At 44.4% G+C, this 20631-nt stretch overlaps 7 protein-coding genes across 7 annotated transcripts; 2 read left to right on the forward strand and 5 right to left on the reverse strand.

Moving 5' to 3' along the window:
- Positions 1 to 516: 516 nt before the first annotated feature.
- Positions 517 to 1138, reverse strand: DFL_008361 (uncharacterized protein; the record flags this gene model as incomplete). The annotated part of the gene is made up of 2 exons (XM_067638083.1): positions 517 to 714; positions 782 to 1138. The coding sequence occupies 2 exons, from the start codon at positions 1136 to 1138 to the stop codon at positions 517 to 519; spliced, it is 555 nt and encodes a 184-aa protein (XP_067486008.1).
- Positions 1139 to 1533: 395 nt separating this feature from the next.
- Positions 1534 to 1998, reverse strand: DFL_008362 (uncharacterized protein; the record flags this gene model as incomplete). Its single annotated transcript, XM_067638084.1, has 1 exon — positions 1534 to 1998. One exon carries the CDS (start codon positions 1996 to 1998, stop codon positions 1534 to 1536), a length of 465 nt encoding a protein of 154 aa, XP_067486009.1.
- A 35-nt stretch (positions 1999 to 2033) lies between these two features.
- Positions 2034 to 4494, reverse strand: DFL_008363 (uncharacterized protein; the record flags this gene model as incomplete). The annotated part of the gene is made up of 5 exons (XM_067638085.1): positions 2034 to 2696; positions 2764 to 3314; positions 3378 to 3510; positions 3579 to 4027; positions 4089 to 4494. The coding sequence occupies 5 exons, from the start codon at positions 4492 to 4494 to the stop codon at positions 2034 to 2036; spliced, it is 2202 nt and encodes a 733-aa protein (XP_067486010.1).
- A 1619-nt stretch (positions 4495 to 6113) lies between these two features.
- DFL_008364 (uncharacterized protein) lies at positions 6114 to 6762 on the forward strand (the record flags this gene model as incomplete). The annotated part of the gene is made up of 2 exons (XM_067638086.1): positions 6114 to 6555; positions 6617 to 6762. 2 exons carry the CDS (start codon positions 6114 to 6116, stop codon positions 6760 to 6762), a joined length of 588 nt encoding a protein of 195 aa, XP_067486011.1.
- A 544-nt stretch (positions 6763 to 7306) lies between these two features.
- Positions 7307 to 8341, reverse strand: DFL_008365 (uncharacterized protein; the record flags this gene model as incomplete). Its single annotated transcript, XM_067638087.1, has 3 exons — positions 7307 to 7347; positions 7411 to 7961; positions 8034 to 8341. 3 exons carry the CDS (start codon positions 8339 to 8341, stop codon positions 7307 to 7309), a joined length of 900 nt encoding a protein of 299 aa, XP_067486012.1.
- Positions 8342 to 10706: 2365 nt separating this feature from the next.
- DFL_008366 (uncharacterized protein) lies at positions 10707 to 11182 on the forward strand (the record flags this gene model as incomplete). Its single annotated transcript, XM_067638088.1, has 4 exons — positions 10707 to 10730; positions 10799 to 10908; positions 10983 to 11009; positions 11083 to 11182. 4 exons carry the CDS (start codon positions 10707 to 10709, stop codon positions 11180 to 11182), a joined length of 261 nt encoding a protein of 86 aa, XP_067486013.1.
- Positions 11183 to 14073: 2891 nt separating this feature from the next.
- Positions 14074 to 14850, reverse strand: DFL_008367 (uncharacterized protein; the record flags this gene model as incomplete). The annotated part of the gene is made up of 3 exons (XM_067638089.1): positions 14074 to 14399; positions 14464 to 14615; positions 14843 to 14850. 3 exons carry the CDS (start codon positions 14848 to 14850, stop codon positions 14074 to 14076), a joined length of 486 nt encoding a protein of 161 aa, XP_067486014.1.
- Between the last annotated feature and the right edge of the window lie 5781 nt (positions 14851 to 20631).

The raw sequence follows: 20631 nt of genomic DNA on the forward strand, positions 1-20631 counted from the left end.
ATAATAGCTTCCCCACCAATCTTTGATATGGTTCTTGACGCGGCTATGAACCCACAGGCACCAAAATGACCGACTAATTTTCGAACCCAAAAGCCTCCTGCATCATGCCCTGCAAAGCTTCTACAGCGCCCTTTGATTTTAAAATCCAAGACAACACACCTCGAACCGTCTGGGATATGATAATCCGGAGAAAGAGAGAGCTCTCCTGGACGTGGGATCCTCTCACGGACACCAGGCTGGATCCATGGGTCGAGATGGGTATTTACAGAGCGCTCTATATGCAGAGTATGTGGCGGTGGAAGACCGGCTATGATAATTTCCGGCCTTGAGATCAATCTTCCCGTCGAAGTTTATGTTCAAGTAAAGCTACAGCTCCCTGCAGGGAAGAGTACAACCGACTATGGGGGCAGCTTGGGGGCGGAAACGACCATGGAGGTAATTGATGGAAATACGCATATATAGACTTTTAATATTGTATTACACAATCAGCTGAAATTCCGAAATGCTACCTGTAAACTAGGAAGTATTTCGCTCTTGTATTTCAGGCACCCGCCGCAGCAATTCCTCAAGATCTCGAAGGCCCTCTGCTACGGCAAGGTCGAGCACCGTTCGACCAAGCCTGTCCTGCCCATCAACAAGGGCCCCATTCTCTAACAATAACTCCGCCATTCTATAAAATTTCTCCTCGCCCTTCAGGCAGAAAAACAGTGGTGTCTGTCCCATGTTATCTCTCGCATTAACAGAAGCTCCTGCATCAATAAGTTGCTTCGCGATTGCATACTGTTCCCATCTCTACTGCGGGGAATAACACAGCAACCACGCTGACAACCGCTCCATGTTTTAATAAATATTCAACAATGTTATTGTCTCCCCTCTTCGTCGCAATATGAAGGGCAGTTTCTCCCTTCTCACTTCTTGCATTTATGTCGGCACCGCTATTGATGATTAACTTCAAGATATCAAGATATCCTTTTCCTAGCGCGGAGTGAAGTTCTCGGGTCTTCTTGGTGTCATCGACTATCGTCCGTTTCTTCAACACCAATTGAACCATACTCAGGCTTTCGGTCCTTATTGCCACTTGAATGACTGTACTCTTTGTGTATATCTGTTCCAGACGCTCTTCTGCGACTGGGTCCATTATATATTCGACAACTCCTTCATGTCGACCATTTATTGCCTCGTAAAGGCATATCCCTCTGTTATCCTCCTACCCCTCGGACTTCTCGATAGGAGGACCATTGTCTTTATGTTCGAATAGAAGTTTCAAGACTTGTAGATGTCCATGCTTTGCTGCTGAACGCGCCGCAGTTCGCCTGTGCTGGCGATCACGGGGTGTCCAAGGAGTTACAAAGACCTGTGCACCCTTCGTTAGAAGGATGGTGACCACACTTACATGGCCGGATCCGGAAGCCAGGTTCAGTGGGGTCCGACCGGCTGAATCTTGTTGTTCAGTATCCAATCCCTGATCGAGAAGAAACCGTACGATCTTCCCATCTCCACGGTTTGCGGCCATATGAAGGGCTGTCAGTTTCTTTAATGTTCTTCAGCAGCCATGTCGGCACCATGGGATAATAATAACTGCACGATCTCGAAATGACCTTCCATTGTTGCAAGATGCAAGGCTGTGCACCCATTCCGGTCCCGTCTGTCGATGTCAAGATACTGTTCTTTCAATAATAGTCGTACACATTCGATGAGCCCTTGCTTTGCTGCAAACATTAGGGGTGTCATATTCGTCAAGTTATCAGGCGTATTGATATTCAGTGTATTTTTTTTTATTAGAATTTCTAGAACACCCAGTAGCCCGTGCTCTGCCGCATACGATAGTAGCATCTTGCCATCCTTGTCTGATATATTTGTTTCGACGTTATGCTGTAGGAGCAGCATTGTCATTTCCGTATTTTCGTGAATTATGGCCCAGAATATCGCAGAGAGACCATCCAAATCGTCGCGAGCGTTCAGATTGACGTTTTTCTGACCAGCGAGGTATTTCATCATGACAAGATTGTTCCTCTTTGCCCAGTCGATGGGATTCAAGCTGACTTCTGGTGTATACCGGGGACTAGATCATCTCTTGCCCCGCTTGCTAGTAGTTGTTTCTTTTGATCATCGAGACCTCTTTCTTCTGCAATGCGGAGCCCAATCCATGCATATTCTCGAACCTTGAGTAAAATATCCGGATCCTTGTTTTCCTTCAACATTTTAGATATGCCGTTAAATCCAAGGTTGGAAATCGTCGTATCAAGCTCTCGCATCGCCGCGTAGTACAATTCTGCGAGTGCTTCAAGGGCGGTATAAGCCTCAACTACGACCGAAGTATTAGATAGCCATTGTAGAAGGCCTTCGGCACCCAGCCATTTGCCGTGGCGTTTGTAAGTCTCGCATTGTGTGAGAATAGCGTTGAGTATATCGCCCACGTTCGGCATGATGTTGAGGTGCTGAAGAACTGGGAAAATGCACATGTATGCATCTTCTCTAGATCCTAGGCCGCTTTTTTCGAATCGATCTGCTAATGATTCGACGGTGCTGTTTTGAAGGGCCATAGCGATAGAGTGTATTTCTGCCCGATCTCGAGTTTCTGTATTCCCCTTAATGTCGTCAATGTCCTGAAGAGCGGCGGATAAGAACAGGCCCGCATATTCCATATAGCCTTCTTTGAACCCAAACATGATACCAAATATTTGTTTTGACGAAGTCTTTGGTTAAAATTATTCGATGATTTAGGATTATTTCGTCTTCCTTTTTATCTCGAATGTCGTAGACCGTTATTGATAAGGCCCAAAGTCCGATTAGAGACTCTAACTGTGATAACCTGGCTTTCCATGATAAGCCATCACCTTTTTCGACGAATAGGGCGAATGTGTCGGATATCGGGATGCCTCCGGAGCCTTCTTGGAAACGGGCTCTTTGAGACAAACCAGAGAGCACAAAAGTCTCGCTCGTGTATCGGCGAGTACAAGCTCCACCCTCTGCAAGTGGATGTGAAAGAATTGTAGGCCGGTCCAGGCTCGAAATCGCAGTAGTATTCACGGTGACTTTCCATTTCAAGATTTCACTGGGTGGAACGGTAGACCCTTTGAGTGCGGTTAGAACCTCCATCACACCTTCAATAGTAGCCGCGAGCTGCTTGGCAGCAACTCTAACCTCTAAATCATCCCATGAAGGGCCCTTGACACTACTGGTGGTTTCGGTTAGTTGTTCACGAGCTTCCAGAGGCTGTGCGACATTCTCTGGGGAACCTCGACCAATGTCGAAATTGATTTCGAGACTGGTATTCCGCACACCTGATGATTTTCGTTTTTGTCTTGGGACGACTAGGCAGAGGGGGTCAGCTATTCCGGACCAATATTATGCGACTTGATGGGCGGAGTACACACCTTCCAATTGCGCGTCTTTATCAACGCTAATAGTCATCGTATCAGCTTGAAGAGATGTAAAGCAAGCAGATCCAACACATGTCCATGTAGAAGCCTTGGATTTTGCGAAAACGGACGTTTCCCTCCGTCCCGACTATCATAAGAACCCAATACATTCTGTATGCTATCCAATCGTTGAGTCCGCAACATAGCTCGTATGACCGCCATCAGTAGAGTGGCGCCAACTTGGAACAATATCACACTAGCATGCATAGCTCTCAATCCAACGAACTGGAGTATGAACCCCAGCACAGAAGTAATAACCGCAATCCATAACACAACGACATCTCCACCTCCCTGATCAGCTTTAATAGACCGAATATAATGTAACTTTTCGGAGTACCCGATGAAAGACCCGAATACTTGGTCCCCGATGTTCTGTCCACCGGGTTGTACCCAATATATCTTACATTTGTTTTTCGGGTCGGGATCACGTTGTTGGTAGTGGACCTCGTCGGCACTGCGTTCGATGATAAAGGCGCAAAGAAACATGCCGAAACAGACTAGAATTGTTCCGGAGAAAGTCATGGGAAAGGCGTATGGTTCTGCCGTGGCGGTTAAGAATTTGTCAGGGTATGTGTAAACTGTGAGAGCTGCAAATACTAGCATGCCTAATATCGTTTTATTAGTCGACAAGTACTAACGACCTCGATTTGTGTATTTATGCGGTACCTGATTGTAGAATCACGCCAACAACTGCAGCGCTATATGTTACCAACTTAGGCAACTGCGTGATCACCACATTGAGAGAAAGATTCGGCCGGTGATACCTCGACTTCAACTTCTTCTCAAGACCCATATGTCCAACACCGCCTCTTAACCTCAAAAGCAAATCTCTACTCGAAATCCCAACTTCTTTCCAAAACGGTCCGCGAACATCTGAAAACAAGCCAACCGTTAATGCCCCCGGACTATCATCCCTACCCTTCACCATAACTTCCAAAATTAGAGGTTCCCCAAAAACCCGGGCTATACCACCTTCATTGAATAACTCTGCAGTAGTCTCCGAAGTGCATGATAACAGCTCTACTTCAGCTGTACCGGGGCTCTCTTGGGCTCTTCCTATAAATGCACGCATGGATGGTGTGCCGCATACTCGAATTGCCGATACAACGGCGGTAAGTAGGCCCAGTGGGGCTATTGCAAATATTACATTGTCCCATGTGCTTAGTGATTCACTTAGGAATTGTTTGGATACTTGTTCACCGAAGAGGGTAATTAGGGGAGCCTTTTTTTTTTTTTTTTTGCTGTCAGCTCGACTCGGTCGTAATTGGAATTTTGTAGCTATACCAAGTCTGTGGCGAAATTGTTCGTAAACTCCTCCCAATCCAGTGCAGATACACAGGGTGCCACAAGGAGAAGAAGAGTTGATTGCGAACTTAAGGGTGTAGAGATTAATTGTGTTTAGTTCAAGCTGCTAGTTTGCGCACTCAGGATAGGTGTACTAACATATGTGTTGCATATTGTATTCCGAACCGTTGACAAAAATCCGGGGATCGCACAAGGGAGAAAAACTTCGTCTAAACTCAACTGAAGACCCACCCGTTTTCGACGATGCAAGGGTTCCTAGGCGTTCAGGATGCTATCGAAATCGATGCATGGTAGCTAAAGCGTCGAGATCCGATCAATGTTCTAGGGTAGTTGAACGGGGAAATTTCTTCATGGTCGCGCCTGCGATTCGACTTTTTGAATTTCGAGTTTCAAAACACTTGTGACCCCCTGCTAATTTTGTGGCCGCAGCTGTAGCCTCATGATGCGACCCATGCACATTCTAACGAACCACAGGCTGTCACGTTAGATTCTTATTCAAAAATTCATGAAGTTCTTTTAGTCTCTATCCTAGGCGGTCAAGAGTTTTGTTAACTCCGATTACTAGAAAATTTGTCAAGGATGTTTTCGATTCTTTGGTTCGCGTCACTCTTCGAATTTATATTTATAGACTCGCGGAAACGGGTAAGCAGTGTGCGGCGACCACAGCGTCGCCCAGAGCGAACCCGAAGAAGCCCTTTGAAATATCTCTTGATCGGCATCACAACTTTCTTCATATAAATATGCATGTTTCATTATATATTATAGCTTCCATCAAGGTACAAAATGTTGAGTTTGTTCAGGCTGTGTGATATTATCTGCATGCATGCGCTTTATGCTGAGCAATTAGCACGAGCAATCGAGACTGTTATGGGGAAGCTCGAGGTTAAGTGTAACATACCACCTATGACGCAAAGAATGGATCCGACTAGTTCCCTTTCCGATGATATATAAACCAAGCAGAGTTTCTTGTTTCCTTCGAAAATTGCTCACTGTTATTTCAACCTTTATTATTAACTTGAAATACATCCTGGAGTTATATCAACTCCTACTTCAGTAAGTTGACTTTGATAGTAGATTCGATTTTTGTGATTTTGTTTGAAATGTACCCTAGGAGTTGAACTCTGAAGTGTTTGTATTGGGCCTTATCCAGGCCTTGAATCCAAATCCCTATCTTCCTAAGAAGGTTGGTGCCTATGCACTAGCTATAGCCATTCACGCATGCTCTTCTGTAGAGCTTGCACTTTCGGGATCTACAGATCTGAAATCTGGGGTCCCGCATAATTATTAGTGCAAATCTGATTAGATAATCCAATACTTCAAAGGTAGAGACAGAGTATCGATACATACTTAACTTTTTCAACGTTAATTACGTTAGTCAACCACACAATGGAAACCCGAACCGCAAACGAGACGCAAATATCATCCCCATTGCCCAGTCTTACGCACCACATAACGGCCAACAATGAAGAAGGAAATGCCGTCATTCATTCCTCCACCCCGGCGACATGGATCCCCCTCCTCAATAACAAAATGGCCTTCAACGTCGTTTACACCAATACCGTTCCACCTCAACTCTCTACCACCGCTGATATCGAATCTTACACTTCATTGATGCAGAAGGGTGGACCGGGTCTTACAATTGAGGGAGGTACTGTCTGCCGGATTGTAGATTTTGGACCGGGAGTAGAACCGGTTATGCATCGAACTCAAAGTCTTGATTTTGGTGTCGTGTTAGAAGGGGAGATTGAATTAAGCTTGGATGGAGGGGAGAGTGAGAAGAGGGTTTTGAAACGAGGAGATGTGGCTATACAGAGGGGTACAAATCATGGTGAGTGAAACAAATCGATGATATTATATATCATGACTTGAATGGTAACTGATTTTGATAGCCTGGCGTAACGTTACACCGAATAACGGGTGGGGTAGGATGTTGTTTGTGCTTCAATCGTCGGAGGAAATCAAGATCGAAGGAAAGGTCCTACGAGAGGACGTTGAAGGTGCCAAAGAGGATGCGGGATGGCTTAAACAAAGATGAGATGGAAACGTTTGAAACTGAAGGGTCTAGCAATAATGGAATTTGATTTGCGGCGACTCGGGCCATATGCATGTGGAAAGCGACCCTGTGCTCGTCCTATGTTGAGTTGTACAATGATTGGGTTTGGTGTCTAGCGTAACTTGCTTTATAGTTTATCCTATCGAGACCAACGCTACTGTGACTAAAACATATCACAATTTTTCCTATTATGAACATACGGCCTCCTGATTGTGCGGATAGTACTACTGCGATGTCGTGCAAATATAAATTGACCGTCTAAATTTACAGCAGATAAGTATCTTTTAAATTTAGTTTATATACACTGCCTAATTCAGGAAAGTAATTTACACAATCATTTTTGTCATCAATCGAAGTCGTACCAGGAACAATAAGGAAAAACAATCACCTCTTTCATATTCCACCAACGTTGCAACTTCAATTATTCTGTCTCTTGCGGAGGACCCTAACCGCAGTCCGGCGAAGCAATCGAATCTCGGGTAAGGTACCCCATAAATCGCCGCAATCGGTTAGTTCTATCCCTCGTCTAGTTAAGGCATTGGGAATAGTAGGCATTTGAGGATTTACCTATAGATCCGAGAGTTAGTATTTATATAAGTAGTGAATGAAAAAGGCATCCATAAAACTTACAACTTCCAGTTGAACAACAGGTGGGGCCCGTCCAGCCAATCCCTCCACACTGCCCCCAAAGGGCGGAGCAGCTGCCGCTACCACCACCTCCATTATTACTTGGGGTGGTAGTTGGATTATTCCCAGTTCCAGTTCCGGTCCCAGTTCCACCGGTATTACTAATAGACTGCGAGGCCGATCCGCTACCGCTCCAACTCTCAACAGCAATAACCTGGAAATTCATAGTTCCAAGTTTCATACCCAAGTTCGCCCAGGCCTGGAAGTGGTTCTGAAGCGTCACAGTACCGCTGCTGCGTGCTCCATTCCTGACGGAGATGAACTGGGTGAAAGTCGATGTACCTTGGATGGAAGGTTGATTGACACGGGTGTTCGTGTAGATGGTGTACGTGCCCCCGTCGCTGGTGACAGAGCCCTTGACGGTTCCGAGGCCGCTGATGCCGACATTTGTCTCCATAACGTAATACTCGATGAGTGGGTTGGTAGTCCAGCCATAGACACCGAGACTCCCTAGTCCACTACTGACGGAGAAAGTGCCAGAATAGGTGATTGCACTGAAAAAAGTTAGTCTACTATACAATCCGTAGTAAAAGGTGGGTAGGGAATAGAAGAATAGTATTTCATACGCAGTGCTACCAGGATTCCAGCCAACTCCGACGACAAAGTCATTTTGAGTGTTCCAGTTGACCGAAAACCCATTGGTTCGTGGCGAAAAATTAACTGTCCCACCAGTGGTATAGTCTTGGTTATAATTAGTATTAGAGCGACGTGCCAGTGTCTCATTGCGACGAGCAATAGCTAGTGGATGGTCTGGTCCGAACAGGAAATTGAAGTCGCCACGTTTTTCGAGATTGTTCTCGTTGGTGGCTGTAGGGATGGCAAGAGCGAGCGCAATGCCTGAGAGCCCGAAGGCAAGGGTAGAGAACGCAACCATGATGACTATAGCTAGTAGTATAGGAAACAGAAGCTTGTCGATATAATGCCCAGAAGATCGGCCAAGCTCGCCAAGTAGGTCAAGCTTTATAGTTTTTGGAGACGATTCTGCGTGGCGTCCTTGGGAGGCATTTTAGCCTGAAAATCTAGGTTCTATTTTCATGAAGCCGGGGCAAAGGAAGCCATTGTTTCCGGTTATGATATATGTACATGTCATTCTCTATAATAACGAAGAAGAGGAATAGAGATTTCCAGGGTCTATTTAGGCATATATTTAATTGTTCTCCGTCGAGTTTCTTGAGAGGGAAGTAGCTGAAGAGCGTCCGGCGTCTAGAGATCGAGTCTGCCTTAGGGTCTAGACGTCTAGTTGCGTACGTACGCATCTGTATCGGAACAAAGGGATAGGAGCTTTTTTAACGACGTATGTTCAGATAATTTATTTCGTCGGCAAAATTTGGATTTCTCTTTAGCCTATAGAGTTATAAGATGAAACACTTGCGGGGTGCATTCGGTAAACCGGATCGCCGGGAAGTGTTTTGCAGCTGCTGATCAAGCTTTGCCCCGAGCCCATCGCTGCCTCATGTCCTGAACGAAAAAACATATGCATAGATTTCTATTTATTAGGGGCTTGCTTTCGACTATAGTTAGTAGCAAGAAAATATTGGTCGGGTACTTTTTGGATTATTGCTAAGCCCTGGTTTAGCTTTACCCAACCAACACTTTGGATCTAGAAAGAAACATAAGAAAGCTGCATTCCATCACGAAGATTACGTCCAATGAGCCGGCCATATTCCCATAGATATTTTCAGAGGAGACATTTATCCGCAGTCGTGGTTCGTATTTTCTGATTCTTTTGCTTATACAGCTTCTTAGATGTATTTAGCCTCAGAAATGGAATCCGGAAATATATGCCTGTATGTGCTGGCTCCAAATGCCGTCGAGAAGGATATTAGATGAACAAGACAGGAATACACCTGCCAGCCGTAGCCATCCATATATATTGCACCCAATGCTTTTAGGCTAAGAGAGGGTACTAGAAAAGCATCGGAGAGCGAAGAGAATGGCCTCGTGGAAATCTCAATCGACCGTCCTTGTCTCGTGTTGCCAGTGGGTATTGGTAATTTTTTCACTGTGTTGTTTTTGTTGGAAACTGTCACGTAGAATTGTGTTGTGCTGATCATGATCGGTGCGCCAGTCCACGCCGTACCAATTGAACTGCATCAACCATTCATATCTCATATCCTACGTACACACCTCAACCGCCGAAGTACCTGTTACCCTTTAAACCTTACAAAATGCCCTGCAAGATTTGGATTACTCCTGCAGACTATGTGGACTATGTGCCACCCAGCAAAGGCCTGACGGATAGAGTCTCTCGATTCCAGCTCGAAGAACGAAAAAGGGCTCATGCCCGTAGACCTCCATGGGAGGGTCTTAGTCCTACCGGGGCAATTAGTTTACTACAACGTATTGGTACCCGTAATGCGGTGGCCATATAGCTACTTTAGTAGCTATTTGGGTGTCATCAGTTGGTGCTGAGAATTGATCGAATTCGGTCCATCAAATTTGAAGAATTCGGCCTCTTAGTTCGTAACTTATTCAGTCAAAATCAGCCCTATCTGGGGCGCGGATTAGGGAAAGATATTGTCTCGTGCAGAGAGATATACTGTGTATATAGCGACAAATTTGCTGGGGGTAAACATTGAACTCTGCACTGCATGCATGCAGCCCAGAAGATTCCAATTTAGTTAAATTAATTTCCCGTTTGATATCAAAGGTGGACTGTCCAGCACTAGAGTCAATATTCATCATTTCCTAGGCCGTATTTCTTCCTTCAACTGATTTCGGATCCAGGAATCCAAGACTAGCGTTTCCCTTTGTATACTTATTAGTATTTAACGTATTCTGGAAATTTAACCATGCCCTGTGACCGGTATTCCTACCCGCTCTAATAAAACTGTCGACTCCTATGCTCAGACCGACCAAATAAACACCGAGTATCTCATAATTCTCGACGAGCTTCATAATTTGATGCTCTTGGTTGCAAAGCTCGATACACTCCTCGCACGCAATGAATCCATTATTAAAAGAATCCGAGCATCGAAACATCGGAGTTCGAATACATAGCTGAAAAGAAAACGAAAGCACACAGGCGTCGAAGAGACCGAGACGATCAAAGCGTCTGGTTTCTCGAGGGCTTAATTGAGGAGAATATTCAAATAACACTTTAAAGCTTTCAACAATCTAGCATCCTTAAGTATCGCATAGATTTACGCAATAAATTTGAAATATTAGTATTATGAGGTTCCTGCGTTCATACGAACTTGGATGAAGGCCTATCGTTAATATATGCACTTTTAGCCTTAATGCAGCCATGCAGCAAAACTCAGGTTTGTTTCGATGTGCATATGCGGGCAAAACTTGTGGGCACTTCTGACTAACATTTCTTCTCTTCAAGAAAGAGAGGATTAATCAAAGTTTAGTTTCGTCAACGTTGCCCTACGCCGCCAGGAGAACTACTAGGCTCACATATTTAGAGGGCGGGAAAGCTTCTGGCCTTCTCGCGCGGTCGGATTCACTCGCGCGCAAGATAGGGACTTAGTCGACTAGGTTCTCTAGATCTGGGCTAAGAAACATTTCAGGCTCACTTTCGAGCTTATCAACCGCAGGTAAGACGGTCCCCTAGATTATTTAATCATCATTTTGGCATCGAAAAATGAATTTGCTAAGAATTCAGTGTAGAACTTGTCATCGATTTCATGCCGTGCATACCCTATACAGGGGTATAAATTCGATTTTATTACAAATTCCGATCCGCTACAGGGCTAGGAGATTCGCATAGGTAACACTGTCCGACAGGTCACTTAAGAGTTTTATTCTCGTCCGGGAGCCACCACATGTTGCAGAGTTCGACCAAACCTCGCTGTTACGAAGGATATCAGGCCTGGTCAGCGCAAGAAATCACATCCTACAAGCGATTTTAGCAGGAGCTCGAGGTAGACCTATAGGTTTCAACATCCACAGTTCCAATCGGAACGATGCCTTGCGGGGTTTATGGGCTTGGCTGCCAGATTGCTTCCGGGAACTATTCGATGCAACGGCGACTTTCAAGCTGGGTAAAGCAGTCGCAAGTAGTTGGGATGTCCTGAAGGGTATGCGGTTTTGGTACCTCGAACGCTACTATGCGCTGCGTCTTTGGGAGGGATCACGTCAACCTGGGGCCTCGATCCTCGCAAGGATGCGAGATGCATAGACCCAAAAACCTATAGATTAAAAACCTGTATATATATAAATGGCATCGACGGAAGTATCCAAGCACAGACATTTGATTCTTCAAATGTGCATATGCACGTTCTGATGCACTGGCCTTTAGCTGCATTTTCCTAGGACGCCAAATTCATTTTCGGTCTAATGTATACTGTGGTAGCGCTACCGGTTGTCAATTTTTCCGAGCTGGTCCTTGCCCCGGATGCCCAATAACAACTGATCCTTCTTACTCATGACGGCGCAACCAGATCTCAGTCTAGGACTCTTCGATCGGCCTCTAGGTTCGGATACTTATCTAAGCTTTAAGAGCTTGAAATACAGGTCTTGAGTGCCGTTCGCAGTTAACTTACCTCTATACACCAATATTTTCACATAGTTTTGGGCGAGGTTTGCGTTCAGTCCGAGTATACCAACGCTGTGGACCACCTCGCTACAATTGGATCCCGACCGTGATAGTATAGATACCTACCGGAAAAATCTCAAATAGCACCTTTAGAAGCAGGACAAGTGGCCAGAATTACAAGAAGCCGGATTGGCCAACGAATGGAGTACGCGCAGTCGGAGTGACGTTTCAGGTGGCTTCTTCATTCCAATGGGAATCTTGATAGAAAATGCCATTGATAACAGCCTATCTCTCCCTTCAGCCTTTATTTTTCGGGTGCGACTAGTAGGTATATTAATTAACGGATGGTTCCTAATCGTATCTCGAATTTCGGATCGATCTGACTTTGCGCACCAAATGCAAAATGCCTTGCACTACGACCGCCTATCCGTTTTTTGATCTTTACGAAGAAAGTATTTTGGGATACCCACAATTTCAGCCTTCTCCAACATTTTGGTGGGCAAGATTGAAAGAAATGATCAATGAAGAATACGCTATCTTGAGAGTCGCTCAGATATATCAAATGGAGGCGAGGGAACCTGCAACGCTACGAAATCCAAGCGAGAACTGTGAACCGGAGCCATTGATTCAGAGATTACGCAGGGCATCCGAACCTAAGCTCTGAGCCAAGCATTTCCTCACGCGCATGATAGCACAACTCAGTACGCAATTTAATGTTGGTCTCTCGACTTCAATGCCTAACTGGATCCTGCAGGCCTGGCCGGATTTCCTCCCAATCAATACCTTCGTTTAAATTCAGGACTTCCATAGCTTCGTCAGCATCATTATATTGCCCGATATCTATAACCCCGCGAAATTTCGACGTCAGTACAAACACGGCGCACGGTAGACGGCCCACAAATAGGTCCACAGTGACCAACCAACCTCTTACGGTTCTATTCGACTAGTCCGTAGGCTAGCTTCCACGAAACTCGGTTCAGCTTCGCGACTTCTTTCGACTCTTCAACCGGGATATAACAGCGATTCGTCGAGTTTTGGCGAATCCAGGCATACAATCGCTTACTTCAATCGAATTCTAAAACTGTGCAGCTGCAATACCTGCACATAGAGCTATCAATTGCAATTGCAATTTCATCCTACAATATAAACTTCTTCATACAATACATAAAATGCCATGCAAAGCATATTCCGTCGAACTTCTACGATTTTACGACCACTCATACTATCGACACGAGTTCAGCCGCATCATCGAAGTTGAATTCCTCGTTCGACAGAGCGCAAGGAAAGAGGCAGAAATCGAAACAAGAGATAAGCTAGAGATATTATTGGCTCGGTTACCAATCATGCCTGCTTTCATAATACAGAGGATACGGCAGCAGCAGATCTAAATTACCGACTTATATAAAAATGGTACAGGGCGTTAGTTAGGTGGTAACATGATTTGAGTGTGGGATATGTATGTTATATATATTATATACCTTACCCCCTTCTTACACTGGATTTTGGGATTCTCTTGTTTTCTGGGGCTGAACCTGGGGTCTGCTACAGATATATGAACATCTGAATGTGTATAATTTTGAGGCTCCTCGAGTTTTAATTTGTGGATTTATCGCCGTACTCCGAAATATAATGATGATAAATACATGAACCAAACCCGAGCTTTCGGGAATAATTCGAGTCCCTAATAGAAAAGATTGAGCTAGACCTTTTGGTGGGGCCCGAATCCTATCACTGATATAAACTACTGCAGTGTATATGGTGTCGAAAACCAAAGGAGACGTCTATCGAATCCACAGGTCTATCTTTTGATGATACGAACATATTATCTGCTTCCGTTCGTCCCGATGCTAAATAACGCGGAGCCTGAACGTTCGAGTTTATATATAGAAACCCATCTATCCCTTTGCCAACTATAACGCCACCGTATCCGAACCCAATTTTTTTTATAGCCCCCGACGAAAGTAAAGATCGAATGTATAAAACTGTTTCAAAAAGTTTTCGTAAGGATATATTATTCGACTTCCAGGATCCCAATTGTCCTCGTGTTTGGGAATCGAAATTCGAAAGGATACAACAGCCACCAACTTTCCACCCAACCAACCAGACACAAAACCATATTTTTATTATTTTGCAGCTACAGCACGGTTTACGCCTGTATTCCCTCTGATCTTCTTGATAATGGGAATTCCGGTGGCCAACTTGTAATTCCAACTTTTGAAGATATTTCTCCTAGCCTCGGTTTCACGGTGTTCTGATATCCGACGACACCATCTGGACTCCGTTGCACATTTTGAGAATGCGACTTCTGTGCCGAGTGTTACTTCGTGGGTACGGTCGATGTACTCGAGGCATATTTCGGTCTCTTCGAGAGGCCAGGCGTGTGCTCTGCAAGGCATGGTTGATAGTTGTAGTTGCGGCGAGGTGTTGGATGAGATTTTAATATGAAAGCCTAAGAATCGAGTTTAGCATTATACCAGATGAGATTAGGAGTTTGGCAAAGGATTAGAACTAACCTATAGGGAAGAGGCAACGTTTCAGCAAGATTGTTTTGATTGACCCCGATATCCCTCGTCCAATAGTCAAGCAAAGGAGGTTCTCAGACTCCTGTTGATGGAATGTGATGTCGAGGATGGTGGGCTGAGCAATTGTGGGTTTCCAGAAGAGACTGATGTTAGGTATACGTTATAGGTCCACGGAAAGTGATGCATATGCTTGAACGTGGGGGAATCATCAACAATTATATAAACTCCTATTCGCAACCATATCTAGGTTGTACGCAGGCATGCTTTCGTGTGCTACATCCGTCAACGCCATACCAAATTAAGTCACACGGGTGGTATCGAGAAGGCTACTCCCGTCGCTGATACCTAAGCTAGAAGAATATGTAAGTACCTAGTCATGTCAAAATTCCAAAGAGACAAAAATCGTTCCTTGGGAGAAACCCGGGACTTAGCTCCACAACAAAGAAACAGTGAATCTTTTGAGCTATGTGCCAGGGACTAGGATTAACGTTGTTGGTTCCGCAACATCACGAAGAGGAGGGACGTTGCATTTTGTTTTGGTTGTTTCTCCTGCTTGGAGTGCCCGCGGCATTGCAATGTTAGGGTGCCATATCAACAGGCTAGGGTTCGCTTTCAGCCTCATAATATACTATCTTTGAAGCCGGAGGCATATGTATCCCGTTGGGATATACAGAAAGACATGTTTAAGAATCTAGTTCAAGTATATCAGTGTTCAAAGTTCTTTGTTAAATTATAGTTACCGCCTCGGTTCCAGTAAGTTAATTAAATTCGGGAAGCCAATCGATTCTTTCAAGCTTTCAGGCAGCGGTTTACCCCGCAACCTACAGGGTATAGTTAATTCGAGGTCTCGCGTGATTGGCTTAGTATCGATCCTGACAGCCTCTAATCTAGGGATGCCCCTGTATAATGTTGCGATTTGTCTTAGGACCTATCTTGCCGTGATCCACATCATTTCAACGACCTTTCCTGAGAAACAGGTTGGACTGGCATGGTTTCTAGTTCAGATCCGTCAATTACATTCAACATTCTTGACATTTCGGAATACCTTCAGGGTGAAATTTCTCATTGTCAACTAGACTCAAGGCGGCAGAGTGCTTTGACGGCAAGAAACCCTGTTTTGAAAGTAGTTCCAAATACGCATACGCTAGGGTGGTTGTTCTCAGTAACCACGATATATACTAGAGTCTAGTTCGTAAAGGCAATTCGGCGATCATTAAGCCTAACATCCAACATTCAACAAGTGAGAAAAATCAGATGCGAGCATCTTTGGTCGGGTCTTTATCGTCTTTTATAATCCTCAATTTTTAATTATTATCTTTAATCCTAGTACTACCTCGTATTTCATTATATTATATCTGTTGCATGTTGTTTTATATACATGCGGCGTATGTTTCTTTTTAGCTAATTAGCTAATTGCGCAGGGAATGCATGAATATTATATCATTGAAAACTCCCTTTATTATAAAACATGATCTGTGACGTAAATGGGCGCAATCAGGAGGTCTTCTGAAATCCTTTCGTTTGTTGGGGAAATCTATAGATTTAGAATCTTCCACTCTAATGTTGAAAATCGGGTTTGCTTCGTCCGGCGGGTAGGCTAGAACGAGACCCGGAGGGGAAACATGTCAGTTAGGAAGCTGGCGTTTCGAAAGCTTCTTGCGATAGTAGTGAAGGTGAGAATGGATTACATTTTATGGGGTCATGTAGACAGTTGCCTTAATAATAACCACTACTAGCTTCTGGGTTGAGCATGGTAGTACTACGCAGCCCAGAAAACCGAAGGGGTATATATATTCTTTGTGGAGACTTCAAAAGCATCGGTAGCCTAATCGTTGTTCACAACTGCCTCGCCACAAACAATTACCGTCTCTGAGTTCGAGGGGGGGGAGGGTAATTACACTCTCAGAACTAAGACCCGGATTCAACTCACTAGTCTACCGTCTTTTTTTTCCTTATTTGCGCCTTTTTTTTTTTTTTTGTTTTCTTACTCCGATATATAAGTAAATGCTGGAACCATGGAGGCCGGCTTGAAGCTCGAGTATCGATCCTGAAGATAGACCCCATGTATATCGCATATTAGTCTTGATTTTGTAGGTGTATTGGGTTTGTGGTATATTGGTCAACCTGGATCGTTACCAAACCACGGACTTGCTCTTAAGTGTCGGCATGACCGTTTCTAATATATATGACATGCATCTATATTTTAATTATTGAAGTGCCAACTGTGTAGCTTATTAGGGTTGTTCTGATCTCGTTTATCGAAGTATAGCTAGGTCTCTGCAACTCTGGGGGCTTATACATCTATACCGGTTGTTCTAGTACTAGCTTTCTAGAAGGCATCTTTCGGCTACCGGCACCTTTGACCTTCAAATCATTTGGTAGCAAAGGCCCTGTACAACATTGAAGTTCCATAGCCTTGATAACTATAACTATAGAAGAAGTTTATAAGGCCTTGCGGACTCTCATTATAATTGTAAAGCCAAATCAAAGTCGGGTTAAAATATAGATACATCCCAGTTCCCATACTCTATTAATATTTTGACAGGAAGCCAAAGATATATAAAGCTCACTGTTCCTGTCATTAGACTTATCGACGAAGCTGAAGACCTAGATTAGCCTGTTTTCCCGATGCGCTACCAAAGGAGTAACTCCTGTCCCTGATCCCCTGTAAAGTTTCCTTTTCGTCTCGACATTCTTGGTCCGCGCGTTTTCCTTTGGATCATTCGCAACAAGTTGCTTCGTTCAGCAGGCGGTTACAAGTTCATTGTCTCTTTTGTGGTATTTGCTTTCCCACCTTTCGATCGACGCTCTCTCAAACACACGACCTTGACTTTGCCTCTTCAACTATCCAGAGGATCGTAAAGATGCCTTGCAAAGCTCACCCACCGCCTTACCCCGCTCTAGATTCAGCCGCAGACTTCCTCGCCTTTGATGTGCACACGCAAATGAGATTATGGGAGTTTAGATGGACGCACTCGACACAACCTTATCAGCGCGTCGAGGGGCCATCTTGGCGAGCTGCGGACACAGAATCTCGTAACGCTAAAGAGGCAAATAGCTCTTTGATAGACAAGATCAGACGAGCGAAAGGTCGGGTTTGAGAGCTATCTTTGCGCCAAAACGCCCGGCCTCCCTTCTCAAATTCCTTCCCGATCACGGGATCGAAATAGTTTTCCCCGCACTAATCATCGAACTTCTGGCCTTTTGCCACTTCCTCGGATTAATGGTGGCGTTCGGCGCTGCCTGCAAGCTAGCCCAACGCACAATGCACAAGAGCCCCCACCATTGACAGCTGTCCTAGCTGTACCTCCGGATCAGCTGAACCCTGGATATTACAACTCCCCTAGGAAAGTGCGACACGAGGCCATGCCGAACGTTTTGGCCAGTAAGGGTTCTCTATGAAGCTGCATCCGATTGACCGCCATGTCAGACATTTGGAGCAGACTAACGAGTTTCTACTGGGCGGCTTGAGGAGTAGACAAGGTGACATTTCCGGGCTGGATTAGGAGATAAACGCTAGGGACCTTGAATGGAGAGACTTTAAATTCTGAGCATGGTCGCCATACTATGCAGCTTAGCCTAGTCCTCCAAATCCTCCTTATCGTCCTTAACGCTTTTATCTATCTCGCCGCTACGACGATACCAATTTTCTACTCCAAGCTACCCACCTTCGAAAATCAAAGCATTAAAAATGCCTTGCAAATCCCACCCACCGCCAGCGGCGAACCGAACCGCAGTTTCAGTACAAGACGAGGTTAGAAGATGGGAATTTACTTGGCAGTACGGGGTTATGAAGGCGAAGCTTCGGAGCCTTGTCTGGGGCTGGGGAGGGTCAGCATGGCATATCGGCCAAGTTGGCGACGGACTGCTCGATCGGATTAGAAGCATCAATCGGGATATATCCAAAGTCATCGCGCGCAGTTCAACGACTGTAGACCTCTAAATCACAGGAATCTCACGAATACCCACTATTTAATCGTTACACCTACCCCCAGGTATTCGATATGCACACCCCTTCGTTATATTGCCATGGTCAGTACACCAATTCCCCAGGAGGAATATGCTACCATGTCCCATCTTTACGTTTATTAATTGCGTCAAAGTCGAAACCGATACCCCCTTCCTCTTCACCCGGTGGACAATTATACTAGCATTCACATTTCCATATATTTCATAATTTCTGCGGCATACCTCCATCCCATAGATCGGCGTTGATAGTAATTTCCTAGTTCAATACTGCTCTCAATTTAATTATGACAACGCAAGAAGGCTTCTTTAAAGGGTTTTAATGATTTCACGAGGCCACTTTTTACCCGCTAACGTAATCCACCCACCTGCGAGATGTACCCCAACGCGAGATGCTAACCGTGTTGGGATTGAGTGGTTCTCTTCGTCAACCCCTTATCCCCTCCGAAATTTCTATCTTCTGTAGATTCGTTCTTCTCTGTATTTACCATCGAAATTCATTAATTTTTGCTCAAAGCCTAAGAGTGGGTTTTTTAAATTTATCGAAAATGCCACCGATTCGACGTCGTAACATCGATCCGAAGAAAGAAGAGAGAATTCGTCTAGCATTAAAAGCGTTGAAAGCGGGAAAGGTATCATTCCTGAAACATGCAGCAGAAAGTTATAGCGTGCCGGTATCGATACTGGGACACCGATTTGCCGGCCGAACCGCCTGGGGGAATCGCCAATTTCAGCATAAACAACTACTTACTCAGGCCAAAAAAACAGTTTTAGCGAAACATATGGAGAACTTATGGAAGTCCAGGTTTCCCTCCAACTACAACATCCTTCAAGCTATGGCAGGGAAAATGACAGGCAGGCTAGTGGGTATAAATTGGTATTATAAATTTCTAGCACGTCATTTTTAATTGACAACAGTCCATAGTCGCTTATTGGAGTCGAAACGTGGAAAGGCGAATAATGTCGAATCGATGCTGCATTAGTTCTGTCTTTATAACAAAATCGTGAAAACTCATAAGATTTTGAACGAAAACATATGGAATATGGACGAAAAAGAGTTCATAATTAGGTTTGGAAAGCCTGAAATCATTATAGTACCCACATCCTGCAGAAAGCAGCGATTCTGTGCTCATGACGCTACTCGAGAGAGTATGACCATAGTCAAGTGTATATCAGCGACGAGAGAATATTGTTCTTCACTCATTATTTATTCAGACAAGGTTCACATTCTCGATTAGCACCGCAATTATGAAAAGAGAGAAGAGTAGCTCTAGGGCACTAGTAACAAAAGCATAACAAACGAATATCTTTCTTTAATTTAATTAGAAAATTACTTTCAATCTACTACCGCTCGAATTACTAAAGGCTCAAAACGACTACTAATCCTCGACAGTCACGGATCTCACGTTACTACAGACTTTATCGACTTCTGTCTCAAAAACAAAATTATACTCCTCTATCTTCCGCCGCATTCTACGCACTATTTTCAACCTCTTGACATCGGACTCTTCAGCTATTACGCCACCGCTTATAAGAGAGAGGTGAACGAATATTCACGTTTTAAGGATATGGCGATTGGGAAATCTGAATTTAAGAAGCTTATTGGTATTGCGCGTACTAAAGTGTTCACGAAATGCTATATTATTGGCAGTTGGAAGAGAACTAAACTCGTCCCCTTCGACGCTTTACAAGTTTTAGAGAAACTGCCTGAATTTCAAAAGGGGGATCACATCAAATCGCTGCGTGAAATCATCCCAGAGCATGAATTACAGCTGCTGCAAGAGTCTGGTGTCCAGCCGTTTCCAACGCCCCAATGCTCACGCACGCTGCAGACTTACATCGATGCAGTAGATGCATTAACTGCGCTGCATCTTAGTTCTCCGCTACAACAGCAATATAACAAAATTATTAAAGTTGCAGCCGAATCCTTCCCCAGGCGTAAGGTTCTCGAAGTAACTAATGAAAAGTTAACTGAGGTATTGAGAACGAAACGGAATAAGAAGGAAAGGAATAAAACTTATTTATCAAAAGCAAGGGTATTAACGGATGCTGAAATTAAGGCAGCTATCAAGGCAACTAAAAAGCGAATAACTGCTCGATCTCTGGGGATATCTTTACGAACCCATAGCACCGATAACAGGCAGCTTAATTATACCCAGCAGTTTTGGACCTGGACCCTGAAGGATCAGTAGC

Source organism: Arthrobotrys flagrans (assembly GCF_004000055.1).
Source record: "Arthrobotrys flagrans strain CBS H-5679 chromosome Unknown unitig_1, whole genome shotgun sequence".
Lineage (NCBI taxonomy): Eukaryota > Fungi > Ascomycota > Orbiliomycetes > Orbiliales > Orbiliaceae > Arthrobotrys > Arthrobotrys flagrans.